This window comes from Canis lupus, chromosome 1, assembly GCF_048164855.1.
Source record: "Canis lupus baileyi chromosome 1, mCanLup2.hap1, whole genome shotgun sequence".
NCBI lineage: Eukaryota > Metazoa > Chordata > Mammalia > Carnivora > Canidae > Canis > Canis lupus.
The window spans coordinates 36,022,669-36,040,745 of NC_132838.1; the positions used below are offsets into that span (position 1 = coordinate 36,022,669).

At 39.7% G+C, this 18,077-nt stretch overlaps 1 protein-coding gene and 1 long non-coding RNA gene across 4 annotated transcripts in view; one reads left to right on the forward strand and one right to left on the reverse strand.

The window, feature by feature from the left end:
- Positions 1 to 18,077, reverse strand: part of LOC140633546 (uncharacterized) — a 115,309-nt gene that overhangs the window by 39,715 nt on the left and 57,517 nt on the right. The window lies entirely within an intron of this gene.
- The window catches only part of PHACTR2 (phosphatase and actin regulator 2), a 206,707-nt gene that overhangs the window by 3,593 nt on the left and 185,037 nt on the right, over positions 1 to 18,077 (forward strand). Inside the window, exon 1 of one of the 2 annotated variants that reach the window (XM_072826138.1) lies at positions 13,030 to 13,331. The exons of the other annotated variant lie outside the window; for it this stretch is intronic. Within the exon in view, the coding sequence (XP_072682239.1) occupies positions 13,319 to 13,331 (13 nt within the window). The 5' untranslated portion in view covers positions 13,030 to 13,318. Of the gene's footprint in view, positions 1 to 13,029; positions 13,332 to 18,077 lie in introns of those variants that run through there. 2 annotated transcript variants of the gene reach the window in all.

Genomic DNA, 18,077 nt, shown 5'->3' on the forward strand with positions numbered 1-18,077 from the left:
CTCCCAGTGTCCTGCCCTCACTGCTGCCTCCCTCTTTCCTTTGCTTTTGTTCCCAGCGTCTATATCCAGGCCATATCATCCTGCTCTATACTCTGGAGTTTTCTTTAGACTCCTGGCGTACCTTTTCCCCCTCCCATGTTCTCTCCATTACTGTCGAAGAACCTATTCATTTTTATCTCGGGAAAATCCACTGTAGTCATTGGGAAAACCCAATGAATTCCAGGAAGACAGTTACTCAACCTCATCTCCGAGAAATGGGAGCAATGCTGCTGATTAGCTGATTGCTCTTTGCTCCTTTCAGGCGTGCTGTGAAGGTCAAGGGAACTCCCTCATGTAACACATAGTTTGAGCTGTGCTCTCACTGAAAGATTTTTAAAATCTTATTTTTTTAATTTAAATTCAATTTGCCAACAAATAGTATAACACTCAGGGCCCTCCTTAATGTCCATCACCCAGGCACCTCATCCGCCCATTGCTCCTCCCCTTCTGCAACCCTTTGTTTGTGTCCCAGAGTTAAGAATTCTCTCATGGTTTGTCTTCTCTAATTTTTCTCCACTCAGTTTCCCTCCTTTCCCTTATGGTCCATTTTACTATTTCCTATATTCCACATATAAGTGAAACCATATAATTGTCTTTTTCTAATGACTTATTTCACTCAGCATAATACCCTCCAGTTCCATCCACACTGAAGCAAATGTAGGTATTTGTCCTTTTTTAGATATCTATATCTATCTCTCTCTATATATATATATCACATCTTCTTTATCCATTTATCTATCAAAGGACATTATGGCTCCTTCCACAGTTTGGCTATTGTAGACATTGCTGTGATTAACATTGGGGTGCAAGGTGTCCCATCGTTTCAGTTTTTAAATTCTTAACCCAGCATTGGCCTAAGCAATTTTGGGGTTAGCCTCAGGGACATCCTGGACCCAGTTGTTTGTATGCCATATAGAATTAGATTCTTGGAAGGCCTCCAGTCCATGGTATTGACACTCTTCCTTATAATCCTTCTTTAAAAGTATCTTTTTACTCCCTGCTCAAATCCCATTACAGGTGCCTTTTCTGGTGTCCCTCCCATCACCTATCAGGTTTTCTACCAATTAGCCCTATTCAAGACCTCAGCTATACCTAGGGGAGCAACAGGCGCACTTGGGCTGTCTTTCAGCACATTCCCAGGGAGAGGGAACTTTTAAAATGACTTGTAGTTTGTTAAGATAATGATGGTAAGTAAGCTGAATATGTCTCTCCCCATCCCCCCTCCAGGAGGTCTGCATCCTAGTCTCCAGAGCCTGTCAATATGTTACTTTACATGACAAGGGGACTTTGTAGGTGTGATTAAGTTAAGGGCCTGGAGTTGGGGAAATTATCCCGGATTATTTAATTGAGCCCAATATAATCACACGAGTCCTTATAAGAGGAAGGCAAGGAGGTCAGAGAGGAAAAGGCAATGTGAGAGCAGAAATAGAAACTGGAGCGACGCGGCCATAAGCCGAGGCTGGCAGCTTCTAGAAGTTGGGAGAGAAAAGGAATGGATTCTCTTTTGGAGCCTCCAGAAGGAATTCGGCTCTGCTGATACCTTGATTTTAACCCTATAAGACTTATTTCAGGGGATCCCTGGGTGGTGCAGCGGTTTGGCGCCTGCCTTTGGCCCAGGGGCGATCCTGGAGGCCCGGGATCGAATCCCACATCGGGCTCCGGTGCATGGAGCCTGCTTCTCCCTCTGCCTATGTCTCTGCCTCTCTCTCTCTCTGTGTGACTATCATAAATAAATAAAAATTTTAAAAAAAGACTTATTTCAGATTTCTGACCCCCAGAACTATAAGGATAAATCTAGATTGTTATAAAATACTAAATTGATGGCAGTGTCAACAGGAAACTAAATAAAGATGAAAAGACATAGGCAAATCATATGAGACCCTTAACTGTAGGAAACAAAATGAGGGTTCCTGGAGGGGAGGCAAGTGGGGGGATGGGGTAACTGAGTGGTGGACATTAAGGAGGGCACATGATATAATGAGCACTGGGTGTTATCTGCAATGAATGAGTCACTGAGCTATACATCTGAAGCTAGTAATGCACTATATGTTAACTAATTGAATTTAAATAAAATAATATTTAAAATATATAAAAAAAATTAAAGAAAAAATTTTAAGAAAAAAAGACAATTCAAAAAGCAAATTGAAAGCAGAACTGTAAATCAAGGAGAGAAAGGACCCATAGGATGGCTCATTGCTTCTCTAAGAGCAGCCACACCGGCTCCCCATCTTGGCCTATGTGCCTGCTGGTAAGTTAGAACCTGGTTAGACCTTGATTGCTGTCCAGTGCCTTTCCTTCTTTTTCCCCTTATATCAGAGAGAAAGACTTATCTCCTTTCCCCCCATAGCTCTCAGGGACTTTCCTACAACCATCTTGGAAGCATCTTCCTCAAAGACTGCAGCTAGGTGTTTGCTGTGATGCTCATCAGTACTTCTAGAACTGTTTAGATGACTGGTACGTGGATGCTCACTCTTGTGTGTGCCAAGTTTAGTGGTGTGAATAGTAGGCACGAGATGAGACCCTACTAATTAAACTGGGATCTTATCCCTCTTTTCCTTAGAACAATGGTCTTAGTAGGAAAATTCTGAGACTTCAGTCACCAGGTAAATCAGCCAGCCAAACGTATTCACTACCTTCTGTGTAGTCAGCACTTAGCTCTGGGTGTCCTGTGTTGATATGAGAAATTTGGGTTGTCTACTTCTTCCTTCCTCGAATGCCTGCATAAAGAGGTAAAAGCCACATGATGGGAAAGATTCATTTCCTCAATTAATCTGAAGCGTAAGTATTAGTACTTACCATTTTTACTAATGGATGGCAAAATGTGCTTCTGGAAGAGGATACTAAATTTTCATTGGGCTATTTAAGGAGATAAGGGAGAAATTGATGAATTAGTGAAAAAAAAAGTGACCAGTACTTTTTAGACATGATGGAATTCTCCTGTTGGTGAAATGTGACGTGGCTGAAATTCAGAATGGACCCTGCCAGCACCAGTGTTTGTTTATTTATCCATGCACCACTCACCTAGTCATGTACACATGCTAAAAACAATTGCTGAACACTTAATATGTTCTCAGAGCTCCAAAAACTGACTAGATCCTGCCTTCAGGGACTGTGTATCATAACAGAGCTAATCAATACCTGTTTGATAAGGAATTATCCAAGTTAAGAAACATCTTGTTACTAAAAATATGTTTAGCTACTTAAGTTTAAGGCACTCAGAACCCAGGATACCTTGTTTGATAATTCCAGACAAGTATCCCATGAAGGAAGTTTTCTTGGTTGCAGAGTAGTATGGCCCTTGCCAGCCTGTAGAAAAAGCTCTTTAAGATCCAGTCTAAACCTTTTTCCCCTTTCCCTGCTAGGCAACTAGTTAAAATATCCCACTGTTTCTGTATAGAACCATGAGCCAGGAAGCGATGTGAGAGGTCATCAACCCATTCTGCTGACTTGAGCACAAATGTATTCAAGAACAGGCAGGTCATATAGGTGTGTACAGCTCATCAGAAGACAATAGGGAGTAGTGGGTAGTTTGGCAAATTGAGGGCGTATGGATATGCCTTCCCGAAAGCTCTCGAGGTCTGGCCTTATCAAATCTTCATGTTAGCAGGCCAGATTTGATTAGACTGCCAGTTGGCAGTCCTTGATTGCTCATCTCAGAAAGCAGTAGGCTGACCCTTTCTGAAAGCCTATTAGAGATGGCCGTCGTTAAGTGTTTGGGTGACAGGCTGCCCGCAGTCAGGCCAGCATGCACTTGCCAGCCATCTGCTTGCTGTCTGTTTGGGATGGGCATCTATCATGCTTTTCAGTAAGTGATGGCTTGTCGAGAGAACTTGTTCAGGCTGTATATTCCTGGAGCAGATTCTGTGAACCTGCTTTTCCCTCTGGTTGCTGGTTTTTTAACAGTAGACTCATGCACAAAGCAGCTGTAACTGCTTTTTGAGCAACAGGCCACCCTTTTGGCTGATGGACGAGTCAGGAGCTCTCTTTTGCCAATTACTCAGCACCAAATCAGACAGATACCTTCCTCTGCGTTCTGGTGACTGGTTGTATTGCTGCTGACTCAATAATTTTTTGAGCATTGGCCATAATAAAGTATATGTAAAGTTCCTAAAAACTATTTTTAAAAATCCTTGAAGTGATAAATAAATTGATCTAGATAATGGCAAGCATATATCATTCTGCTTTGATTTATGGATTTATAATTTAGTCTCCCTTCAGAAATAATTTTTCAATACAGTTATCTCCTGGAATTTAGAAGGAGGTTTGTATCTCTTTACAGGCAGAAATTCTACCACATTTATTTTTATACCAATGCTACTGAGTCCTTTTGAAGACCAAGAGATTTTTTTTTTTTGAAGGCACAGGAGATTAGCTTTAAGCATTTTATTAGCCAAATTGAGACAGAAACCTGAAGGCTTAAAAGAAATTATTCTTCACTGTTAAAATTGGGAGTTCAACAAAATCAGATTTTATAAGAAGCAGTTGGGTTTCTCCAGAGAGCCTCCCTGTTCCTGATAAATACATGTAGAGATTGCAGGTGAAGATGCTACAATAAAAGAGACCTAAGTGTAAATCCAGGTCTACAATTTGCACAATCTGAGGCAAGTTTGTCTTAACCCCACCGAGTCTTAATTTTTTTCATGAAAATGAAAATGGGAATAATAGTAATTAGTACTAAACTCAATCTTATCATTAGGCTTAAATGAGGTAATACACAGGGAAAGAATTGGGCATAGTGCCTGGCAAATAGTGCTAAAAATGTGAACTGCTACTAGGGTTAAGTCTCCTGCAACTCAGACAGGAGTGTGAGTTCTGGGTTATAGATTTTTTTTTAAAGATTTTATTTATTTATTCATTAGAGACAGAGAGAGAGAGAGGGAGAGAAGCAGAGACACAGGCTCCATGTAGGGAGCCCAACGTGGGACTCGATCCCAGGTCTCCAGGATCACACCCTGGACTGAAGGCAGTGCTAAACCACCAAGCCACCGGGGCTGCCCATGGGTTATAGATCTGGAAGAGAAGGAAGAAGCTCATCGGTGGTCTCCCACAGTCAGAATGATCTGGGGAAAGGTCCTCATGGAGCCTGAGATACCGACAAGTTGCTGGTCAGAGTTTAATGAGTAAATTTTCACTGTAAACCCCCCCACCCCCAAGATTTCCCCTGAATGTTTGTGTAGAGCGAGGCCCAGGCACAGGCCTGCTTTCCATTTTGTGTTGGGCTACAGCTCCAGGGCTGAGGCATGCTAGACTTACACCCAAGAAATCTCATCTGGATGTCAGGATTTACTTCTTAGGGCACCCCCCAGGCTTATTGGTTGTTTTAGAAAAACTAAATATATCTTACATATTGGGGAACCATCTCTCTGTGGCTTTGTCATGTTTCATTTGATTTCTTTCACTGAGATGGGCTGGTGGCTCCGTTTAGCTTTCTAGCCACCAATGCATTTATTTTGAGATTCACTGTCAAGTAGGATCTGCCAGCGTGCACTCCTTGGTCCAGATGATCCTTTATTCCCTCTCACTCTTTTGTATCATTATCATAAGAGAAATGTCTTCCTGGACTTCCATTTTTGTGACTAAAGAGGGACTTCTGTGTTCAGGGACACCTCCTTGAGGACGCAGTTGGAAGCCTGTCTTTTTCATCCTATAGAAGCAGTTATTGTAATCGACATCAAGTGCCAGAAAGGTTCAAGGCAAAAATTATGGGCTAAATGCCTCCCTCCCCACTTTTTACTAGATTTTCCCAAACTGTGGCCAATAGTTCTATTGGAGTTATAAGAGGTGAAATAAGTTTGGGAAACCTTGGTAGATCATATTAAGAAGTAAGGGTTTATGAAAAAGAGTTCATCCCTCTGATCTTTCTTCTGAGAAATGGGACATGGAATCTGCTGAAATTCAAGGGGAGTGAAAATGTGCCTGAGAATTCAGTGACCAACAGAGAAGTTGGATACGTGAACCTCATCTGTGGTAATAGCAGCAGGCCCTAAAAAAAGAAAAAAGACAGATAATAAAGAGTAGAATCAGAATCAGGGGAACACATGGAATTTTGATGGAAGGAGTTTGTGTTGTAGATGGCTGGCAAGCAAAGCACTGCAGTAATCTAAATCAGAAAAAAAATAGCATGTTCTCTCAATACATGTATATTTATTAATTTAGAAATTATATACATGGATCACTGTAATATTGTATCATGTATATTATGTAGCATAAAAATAAAACACTTTTAAGGTCAAGATCAAGGAGAAATAAGCAATATTTCAAAAATAACAGAAGTTTGTTTTAATAAGACTAAAGTCCTATGGCAAAAATCACTAATTTTTTTAATGAGGCAGAGATGGAGTATGCATTATTAATTTTTGAATCTTGGTTTAATGTTTTAAGAAACAGCAACCCGATGGTTTGATTCTCTAGTTTATCTTGATACATGGCTTTAATGAACAATCAGAGTTGAAAAGAGATCTTTTTGAAGAAGTGCACCTTTGACCTTGCAAAATTGTAATTCATTGCCAGCAACCTTTCATCAAAACTCTTGGTTGCAGTTCAGCTAGTAAATGGCTTTCTCGCCCATTTTCATGGGTTCTTCTTGAAAACTAATCAATATGTGTTGCATCTTTGGATTTTAGCAAATGAGTTGAAAATTCACACAAAAGAAAAAGTAAAAGAAAATTCACTGAAATTCTTCATTATGAAGCTTTTCAAATAAAGAATTCAGTTTCCTAATCTATATTAATTCCATGCTGTGGAGCTATTTACTATATGTTCCAAGTCTGACATTTAGAAAAGTGAAGGTGCCATGAAACATTGTATTTTAAGTATTATTATAGCTTAATAATTTATCTCTTATATAAATGTAAATATTAAATAGAAGTTCTAATAATTTATCCCCTCACAACAGTGGATCACTTTGCACCCTCCTTGGTGTATTATTCAATCCATTGGAGAGACAATTAGTATAAGTAACCAAACTACTTCTATTCTTTTAATGGTTGATATGTTTATATATATATATATATACACACACACACACATATATATAATACATAATTATACATATACATACAATACATTATATACATTATTTATTTATTTTTAAAGATTTTATTTATTTATTCATGAGAGACCAGAAAGACATAGTCAGAGGGAGAAGCAGGCTCCCCGCGGGGAGTCTGGTGTGGAACTCAATCCTAGGGGATCACGCCGTGAGCCAAAGGCAGATACTCAATTACTGAGCCACCCACATACCTCTATATCTTCCAATTTAAAATCTAAAATTATTCATTATGTCTGAATCTAAATCTAAAAATATTCAGTGTTTCTCTTCTCCTTTCACACTTGGAATTCTCATTGAACATCCACCTCATGTTTTGTTATGGTTTTCCAGTTTGACCTCTTTTTGCCCATTTTTTCATTAATTTTGAAATGCCTGTTTCACAATCAATAGCTATTTAAATATACTAATACATGTTATCAGCTTCTTACTCGTTTTTCATCTTGTGCCTTCTCTCTGGATTTATTTCTCATCTTGCTAAAGTGCATCCTTTGGTGATTTTTAGACTCTTTGTGTCTAGGAGAGTGCCAATGTTCTGCTCATGAATGGGAGTATAGCCTAATGTGAAATTCAAGGTTGACAGTTACTGTCAGCATCTTGCCTGCTGGCATCAGTGATTGCTAATGAGGAGTCTATGTTGGTCTCAGTGTTCTAACTCTCTCTTTCGTTTCCAAGACTTCCCATGAGTTATCTTCCAGATTCTTGTATTTTTGTTTCTTTTTTTTCTATTTCTTTTTGATGTCATGCTTTCATTTATCTCTTTGATATATACAGTTATTAAAAAATCTTTATAAGACTCTTCCATAACATCAAAATCATTGAGATTGAAATCATGTTTTATTGATTATTCTACTTACTTGGTTTTGAAATATTAGCAATCTTAAACAATTTGAAATTCGCTTGCACATTCAGATTGAGTGGAAGGTTTTGTTCTGTTTTTTGCATTTTTGGTTGGCTTTGACTCTTTTTTTGCTCCTCCTCTTTTCATAGTTCTGTGGTTTCGAGTTGCCTCCACCTTGCTCTGTGGTCTTCCAGTCTAGAGTCAGGTCTATCAATGACATCTTGGGGCTCCTGCATGATTTTGAGGAGGATATTGGTGATCTAGCATTGAGGGACCCATCAAGAAGCTGATTTTGTTCTTGGTTTTAAGGATTTATCCTCCCTATGCCCATCTAGGCTTTATAAAGTCATGGCTTCTAGAACTGGATCAACAGCCATTTTTTCTGCAACTTCTTTTCTTAATTCAGGGGGCCTCATTGAAGCAAAACCTGGCTCTCACCCTGCCTTTCTCCTGTGGAGCTCTTTGAAACCTGTCACCACATAGGTGCCATGGCTTTGCCCCCAGCCTGTCTTTTCCACCTTGAGCACATCAGCCTCAGCAGAAGCCTTTTTACTGCTTTGAGCTTTTGGCTCCTTTCTGACTCATGGAAGTCGTTTGCTTTGTAAGCCTCGCTATGACTAACCTACTTAATATTTTATCTATCATTGCTGTATGTTTGGAACAGAAGGGTAGTGTCTAAGTGTGGACTCACCAAACCACCTTAATCAACAGTCCACACATGTCAGATGACCGTGTCATTAAATGTCCGTGTCATACAATAATGAAGTCGTAGCTTCATTAAGGTCTAGATACCAAGAAAAGTTCCAAGTTCCATGACACTGGAATGTGTCATGGCTTCATGTGAAGGTGTTATTTAAGTCTATGTAAATGGAAGGCTTTTTCTAAGGACTGCATACAAGGGAGAGAAACAAATATTAATAAGTAGTTCAGGAGGCACTTTACACTGGAAGAGAAATCTCAGAGGAGAATGGCTAGGAATAATGGATGACATAGGTATGTCAAGTAAGTATTGTCCTAAAGTCCAGATAATAGAACATTAGATAAATGTCTATTTTTTTTGCCCTTATTTTCCTGGAAATACTATCTGTTGCAATACTTCCTCTTGTGAACTTTTTAAAAATAGTTCAGGGATTTGGTTTAGTACTTAGGAGAGTTATTAATCCAAGCACTTTGCTCATTGTCCTATCAATATACAGTAGCTGTTCTTATAAAAGCAGTATCTGAAATCTTTTCAGAACAGATTTCCAGTAGAATCTATTCCCCAAGGTACTGAGAGCAAGCCTGACTACTTCCTAATTGGTAGTCAATATCTTAGCACTTCTTTATTTCTTTGGGTGAATCAGAAAGTGAGAAAGATCAAGACAGTCTCATAGGCTGATCTGGGTGTCCCAGGGATCTGCCAGGTTAAGCAATATGATTATATGGACAATTCATTATCTTAATTTTTCCATTCTAAGGAGCAAAGTCTAACTTTGCCCAGAAGCATCCCAGTTGGTCCCCTGAAAGCCAAACCATATTTTTAGCCTCTGATTCTCGATTTGCTACACCTCTTGGAAAACCGTGTCTGCATCTTGTTCTCCACAGTATCCATTTGGACTGCTGTTGGTCTACTTGGACTTGGATCACACTAGACTACAGTCAGAAAAGGGAGAGCCTGAGCCCTGGTGGCGCAGCGGTTTAGCGCCGCCTGCAGCCCAGGGCGTGATCCTGGAGACCCTGGATCGAGTCCCACGTCAGGCTCTCTGTATGGTGCCTGCTCCTCCCTCTGCCTGCCTCTGCCTCTCTCTCTCTCTCTGTCTCTATGAATAAATAAATAAAATCTTAGAAAAAAAAAAAAAAGAAAAGGGAGAGCCTGATTGCCACCAGCAACCTTCTGTGGCCCCAGCACATGAAAGCATCTCATAGGAAAGTTAAGAAATAATATGAGATAAGCAGAACTGTTCTAGGAAGCCACAATATTATCTTCTTTGAAATTGAGAGAGAGAGAGAGAGTAGCTAATAGAGCTTTTTGAAGAAAGTTGTAATAAATGGCCAGGTTATCAGCAGGTGCTTGGTGACATTTGAAGGTGTTAGATGCCCATGCTGTTGCTACCTTAGCAGATCAGGCCTGGAATCACAAATGTCTTGCAACCAACCTCAGGCCAACTACCCTTTTAAAACCCCCATGGTGACAGGTTGTTGCCTTCTTTCTGTAGGTAGGATAGCATGGAGGTTATTTTGAATGCAGGTTCTCGCCTCAAACATATTAGTCTGATCCAAAGAGAGCTACGGAGTATACATATGAGAAGGCTAATAAAAAAAGGAATTAAGCTTATCTTTGTTTTTTTTTTTTAATTTTTATTTATTTATTTATGATAGTCACAGAGAGAGAGAGAGAGAGAGAGGCAGAGACATAGGCAGAGGGAGAAGCAGGCTCCATACACCGGGAGCCCGATGTGGGATTCGATCCCGGGTCTCCAGGATCGCGCCCTGGGCCAAAGGCAGGCGCCAAACCGTTACGGCACCTAGGGATCCCTTATCTTTGAAACATACTCTAGAACTTTAGACTTATTGATGCTCCTACTGGACCACACGGCATCTCTGGGACAATTAGAAAGGGCCTGGTAAACATTTTATATGCAGGCATTCCCAACTAGGGCATGTTAACTATAAGTCTGAATTAAATCAAGTGAAGGAGTAGATTCTTGCGGAGCTTGAGGAAAATGTACCACTCGTTGCGCTTTTCCATTGTTACAGTGCCATCTTGTGATGCCAGATAGGAGCAGAAGACGGGCAGTGGTGGGCTGGTGGAGAATGCAGAGGGATCCAGAGCAGATGTGTCCATGGCAGTTTATGCTGTTTGTAAACAGCCTCATTCTTAATAGCCACTCAGTTTTAGTTTCATAATACCTAGACATCTTTCTTTGTTGTTCATCCCTTGTTTATCTCTTACATCTTCCAAAGCAGCTGGAGAGGTCTGGGTAGGGGCCTCATCAGGTGAGGAAGGGAGCTAGAGCATTCCTAATAAGGTAAGGGAGCCTGTGGCAAAACAGTATAAGGGATTATTTTCTACTCTTTTAAATTGCCAAGAGGTACTGAAGGATCATAGTCCCTCATCTGAAACCGTTGGTGTCAGGTGTGTTTCAGAATTTAGAATTTTTGCATTTTAGGAAGGTAAAATAATGCATACACAAAATACTACATATCATCCCCAGCAGGGTCCAAACAGATTCTCATAATAATGACATTAAAACTCTTGTTTTAAAACATGTGATTTACTCAAAATGAGATAACCAAAGATCTTAAATAGCTTCCCATCACTTCAAGTCATGTTGTGGCACAATGGTATTTTGGAGCACAACTTTAAAAAAAGAAAGAACATTAAGCTTTTCTGGATTTTGAAATTGTGTATGAGAGATTACGATTATTATATAAATCACATCATGAGTTAAGCAGTATTTAATGGTTTGTCTTTGGAACCTAACCGCTGTTTATGGGATCAAGTGTTTTTCAAATGACCAACAAAACAAATATTTGGCATATAATTCATTTATAATTTGGCGACTGATGGTATTAGTGAAAATAATCATGAGTCTCATTTTGAACCGCATACAGAGCTAACATATTCATATTAGTCAATATGCACTGTCAGGACATGATACTTCTTAGCTACTCCTTACCAGAATCTCAGACTTCATAAAATAGTTTCTCTTCCTTTTGTCATTCATATTTCCCTGTTAACTCCTAGTTAGCTTGCCCTAGATTTCTCCTGATGACACTCAGTCTGGGTGCTTGGCAGCCTTAATCAGGGCAAGTAGATGAGATATGGAAGCCACAGTGATTTCAGTCTTATGGGATCCAGGCATTTAAAAACTATGTGAAGAATATTTTTTTAAATTAATAGAGTGATATATCTTTAAAATTGTGGCAGATTTGAAATAATGTGGATAATGTCTCAGTGCAAAATCACTGAGAGATTCAACTTTTCTTCGAAGCAAATATTTTTGTGCTAGTACTGATATCATAAATGGAGTATTTTGTGTAAACAATGAAGGAACCTCACATCTGTAGGAAAACTGAAAGTTATGTTAAAAACAAATACTTTGAAGCTGTTGAAATGGAAGATAAGATTATAAATAATTTGCAAGTGGTTTGTCACCAGGAATTCCAATGACATACAGAAGTGCTAAATAAATGAATTGCTCTTCCAATTGAGCAACCCTGAGGGTATGATAACACCACAACTTTTTAAAAAAATCTTGTCAAATAGAAAGTCTCTAGAGCCTTACTGTACTGTGCATTCATTGTATCATAGTTAAATAAGGGTATTGTAAATTTTTTTACTATATCTGAGAAATGCAGAAAACAGTTGTGCTGTCCCCAAAATTTAATGTCACAACAGCCACAGATAGGCTATGGCACATAATTTCTTCAGCACTCTGCCCATCCTTATGCCTTGATATCGAAAGTAGTTTTAGGTGACTTTGCATCTTGCACGGCCAGACTTAAGAAAAGAAATGTACTTTCCTGTGTAAGTAAATGTATTTTTCTTGATCCTCAGCTTTCTGTTACTTGGGTGGCTACAGACTGTGACAGATGGTAGAGTCTCCTGATATCTTTTGACAATTATTTCTAGTGTGATTGGTGATGGTTAGTGAAATTCCTTTGAATTTCTCTGTTAGGATAGGTGGGCAGAATTTTGACCAGAAATAGGGACACTCATCATGATGAAAACACAACCAAAATGGGATGACAATACGCAGCTTCTTAGCATGTATTTAGTGCAGAAATATGAAAGATAGCCTTTACTTTAAAATGGTTTTTCTGCTATTCCTTGCTCACCCCCAGTGACAGTGACAACCACCACCACAAACTTTAAAATTCTAAATTGAAAAGTTGCCCAGTCATTCAGTGATGTCAGTGATAAAGGCTGAACTACATTTAGATCAACCCCAAAGAAAGGCTCACTTATTATAGTTTTAAAGATTCCTTTTCACCTTTTAATTATCTGTGCCTTTTACTGCTCACATTTGCTCTGGCATCTTTTGGAAAAGCACTGTGTTCTGCATAGCATGTGCACTTCTTTTTGGAAATGTGCAGTATACTCAACATTGCAGTGATTTTTTTTTCTCTCCTTTGCTTGGAACAGAGGTGAAAACCCCAGTGGATTCGAGTATCCACTTGATAGGCTCAGTGTCTCTTAATCAGCCTGTAATGGAGCTAATGGCTGTTTGTCATCCTTGGAGATATAAATTTCCTGGCGGTGTCTCCTGCAGACAGTGCATGAAGTATGCTCTGTGTGCCAGCAAGGACTGATAATCTGCAGAAGGGCAGGGTGCTTCGTTAGCCAGGAGAGGAGCTGGGGCTCCCCGGCTGCCAGGCTACAGAACTCGCCTCGCCACTCCTGAGACATGGACAATGCCGGTAGGTAAAGCAAGCGTGGATTCTTCCCAGCCCCTGGGCTCGTTTGCAGCCTGCATCCTTTGCTGCAGGAGGTTTGCTGATGTGTTGGTCTCGTTCTGCACTTAAACGTTCAAGACCGGGAGACATGTAATGTGCTACCCCTGCTGCATTGTCCACAAGGCGGTCAGTGTTTGCTTTGAAGTTCGGCAATTGGGAATGCAGCTCGCAATTCCACATCCACCTTTTCTGAGACTGCATGATTATTTTCTTTAGGCTGCAGGAACGGTGCTGTTGGATCCTTTTGTGCTCAGAACAGGGGGTGAAAAAATGCCTACAGTTAATGAAAAAACTATTACGAAGGGGTGGCAAAAGGTAGATAGAGTTAATAAGCTAAACATAATTTCTTTTTTCAGCGATACCGTGAGCCCAGGGTAACAGGAGACGAGTTCTTGGGTCTTAGGTTTCGTCTGCACATTAGGATGAAATGTAGAAAATGTCTCAATATCCTCAGAGATTTTAATTTCAGAGTATGGACATTAGTGGCCAATCATGCATGTACCTTTTAAAGACGTATTTGTTTGTAAGATCTTGCCAGCTAGACAGATGTAACTATTGAAATATTCTAGTGCCAGTTAAATGATTAGCATACGATTATTTCTCACGTAGAACTTTTTTTTTCTTTGCTGTATTGAACTTTTGAGAAGGTATACGCTCCTCATGTCAGTGTCATTGACACTAAATGCAGAATTCTCCCAAATGTGTTCTGGGTTCTCTGTCTCCTGAAACTCATTAGCTCAGTTTCTCAGCCTCTGTCAGTCTTACAGCAATGCCCTACAGCGTCTTGAGACACGGGCAGCTCTGCTGATGGGGTGCATCGTTTAAAACACGTCCTACGCAGTCAGACCACCCCTTTTTAGTAAAACATACTTGTTTATGGCATCTGGCTATTTCAGTCCTTGGTGCAGGTAGCATAGGTAAGCAGAAATCTTGCAGGCAGGGTGTATCTTGCAGGCAGGGTGTTTTGAGCTCTTCTATGAAATAGTTCACCAGGAACAAACCTCTGTGACTAACATAATTTTGTATTTGACATTGAAGGCAGTGAAATGAATTGGAACAGTGAAATATTAGGGATGAGAATTTCAGGGTTGTGGAAGAACCAAAACAAGTGCTGGGTGAGTGTGTGTGTGTGTATGTGTGTGTGTGCGCGCGCGCGTGTGTAGTAGCAATAGTAGTAGTAGGAAAGAGGCTGGATTGATGTATGTGTATATGATGTATATGTGCATAGGTAGGTATGATATTCCATGACAAGGCACAATTTCAGGAGCCACCAAAAACTTCTCTAATTATAGAGGTAGAGTGAGTAAAAAATAAATAAACTAGAATCCCTGATTTAGCCTCATTTAAAACTTCTGCCACCCACAATTAATTATACTGACGTCCTGGAAGAATTATCACTTTAATTCAAGTAAATGCCTTTCTTAACTGACTCATATATTTATTTAAAGGCCATTTAAGAAAAGGAAAGAAACTGCTAAAGCAGCCTCTTTATAGGCATAAAAACTGCTGAGGGTCATGATTTACTTTTTGGCCAACTATAGCTTAGGGGAATACGTGTTTTCTCTATTTGTACTTATATTTATTTATGCTTTCAAATGCCATTAATAAAATACCTCTGCCTCTGACACACTTAAGAATATTTAAGCACTTTGTCAAGTGGCTTTTAAAGCAGCAATTTCTACATCATTTCAAATTTTTGGTTGAAACTCCAGTATAGGTATGTCTACCTTTGAGTGGAATAACAGGCTTTTAAATGGCATTGTTTGAATATTTCAGAAATAACATCTTTCTTATAATGGCCAGTTGACTGTCAGTGATCACTTTTCATGGTAATTTGTTGATGACATAAATAGACCCTTTTACAGCAGGGAAATGTAAACATCCATCACATACATACACTTCAATAAATTGTATTGACTATAGGAAGGCATTTAAGATAGTACTGGTAAGTGGCCACCCCCTCCCACCCCCCCAAAAAAAGAAAACAAAATCCCTGGAAATGCTTTTAGCATGATACCAAGACACCCAGTTAACTTGGAGCACTGCAATTTCTCCCATTTAATTTAAACAAGAGAATGATATTGAATACCTGCCTAAATTGTTCCAGCCAGAAATGGGCTCAGGCCTTGGATATCAGAGGCTAGCAGTTTAGAGCTGGTCATAGTTCTAACCATTAAACCATCAGTTTCAAGGCTTCCTTCCAGCAGGGCTTTCTGTGTCAGGCTTTGGATAATTGTCAAGCAGAAACACAACTATGAGTACACACACATAGAGACACACACTCACAAGCCAAGTGCCTCCAATTTATTCACATCACACAGAACACTGCATTGGAGATATTTGCATGTTTCCTGTTGTTAATACATAAGGAAGAGTTGCTGCCTGGGACTCTGGCTCTGTACGTGCATCTGTGCACATTTCAGCAAACATGCCATTGTGAGTCTGTCCACCCTTTCCTTAGCAGCAAAGAGCTGTCTTTGGCATTCCTACTATCTCTGAGAAGGAGACATCCCTTCCCCATAATTGCTGGCTTATGTATTCCTTTAAAAGCTTTTCCTGGAATAACAATAAAATATTTATCAAATAGTACATGTGGAATATGTCAAGGCAGTTTTAGCAATATCTAACCTTTTCTTCTTCTTCTTTTTTTTATATGACTGTTTCTTCTTATAAATTCTGTGATGGTTCACATGACGCTCTTTTACAAAAACAAGTCTGTGATTACAAGTTATTCTATCCCTGCTTTTGAGACCCCCCACTGCTCCTCACCCTATCCCTCCTCAAGTGGTTCTCATGTGTGAGTTATGAAAGAGATGTTACAGCAAAGTTGATTAGTAGTGTGTGATTGATGTCTGAAAAACAATGTTTTTGAAATGTTATTCCATATTGTATAGGGGCAGAGTATTATAAAGAGTTCTACAGCATTGGTGGGGAAAATTCTTCATTGGTTGGGATCAGGATATTTCCATTGCCGTGTACAGGTTATAAGAGGCACACTCGTTTGGAAAGGAGCTGACAAATGTGAGTCACTGTGCCCTCACCTTACATTCTAGCCTAGTGGCTTTACAGGCTTTTGACCCTTGATGTACAATAGTTGAATTTGAGAAATTCACAGTCTTCTAGCTCCTTGTAAAAAAGACTGGAGAGTTATTTGGGAATCAGATTGAGGGAAAGTTTATAAGAGAATGATCAAGAGCACCTGATAATCTGAGATGAACACCGGCTCTGCCACCTGCCATCCCAGTGACCATGAGCAAGTTATCTAAAACCTGGGTTTATTTTTTCATTTGTGAGTGCCAACAATAATTGTATCCATCTTATAGGATTGTTATGAAGAGAAAATAAGACACTACATGTAAAATTTGGTACAATATGGTACTTCTCAATGCATGTTGGCTGTTTAAAGAACCATCCAAAAATTGAAGCAGAGTTGCTTTATGAATAAATATACACTCTAGCAGGATGGCCCTGGCAGCGTGATGTTGGTGTAGAAAGTAAGCACTTAGAATCAGATGCTAGTCAGGTGGCTGTACCAACAGCGTAATTGGAAATCGAGGTGGGTGGTGAAATGTGAACACGATTGAGTGGTGCATTGCATCAGTTGAAGCATGATGAGTGGATGAGAAGGCAGGGGAAAAGAGACCAATCAAAGCAGACTTTCGAGGTTTCTAGTGAGAATCTAAGATAATAATAATATTTCTATACTGTGGAATACCAGGGGAGTTTTAAAGGGAAGACAACAATGAGTTCTGTTTTGGACTTGTTGAATTTGAAATACTTCTGTGTTACCCGCTAGCCTTAATAGCCATTCAGTGATAACTTATACAAACACACACACAGACACACACACACACACACACCACAGAGGCACACATGCACACACGAAATTCCTTACTAACCATGGATTTGGGATAATGCAGGGTTGTTTTTTACACCCAATTTAAAATCTTTCCTACTTTAATCTGCTTCGTTTAGTTCATCCCAGTAGACCCAACAGCAGTTACTGCTTCCTTGAGCCCTGCCTGCCAGACGGATCCTATAGGTGATGTAGAGAAGAGAGACTTTCAAATGCTTCTTGACAGTCCTTTTAACACAGACAAAGATAAGACCAGGTCCAGAGAAACATGCCCCTAAGCACTGAAATAATATTGGTAAAGAATAAGCTGTTATGTAAGAAAATGTAAGCACAAACACATTTTATTTCAAACTGGTTCAAAAAACTTTCCTAGGAGAATCTACCTTGGCAGCTCAGGCTGTCATTGCCAAGTTCCCAAACAACTACAGATGGTGATTCAGGAGAAGGGTTACCTAATGGAGCTGACTTTCCTATGTGAATTAATTTGTTTTGGAAATGAATGCTTTCTAGGACATTTGACTATGTTTAAAAACTATATTTGGTGCAATTTAAATTTTTTTTCTCTAATTCCCTACTTTCATGGTATCTTGGTTTTAGTAGCTATAATTTTGTAAACTGTGACACATTTTAGAAATATAATAATGTGGGATCCCTGGGTGGCGCAGCGGTTTAGCGCCTGCCTTTGGCCCAGGGCGCGATCCTGCAGACCCGGGATCGAATCCCACGTCGGGCTCCCGGTGCATGGAGCCTGCTTCTCCCTCTGCCTATGTCTCTGCCTCTCTCTCTCTCTCTGTGACTATCATAAATAAATAAAAAAATTAAAAAAAAGAAATATAAAAATGTTATATACACAC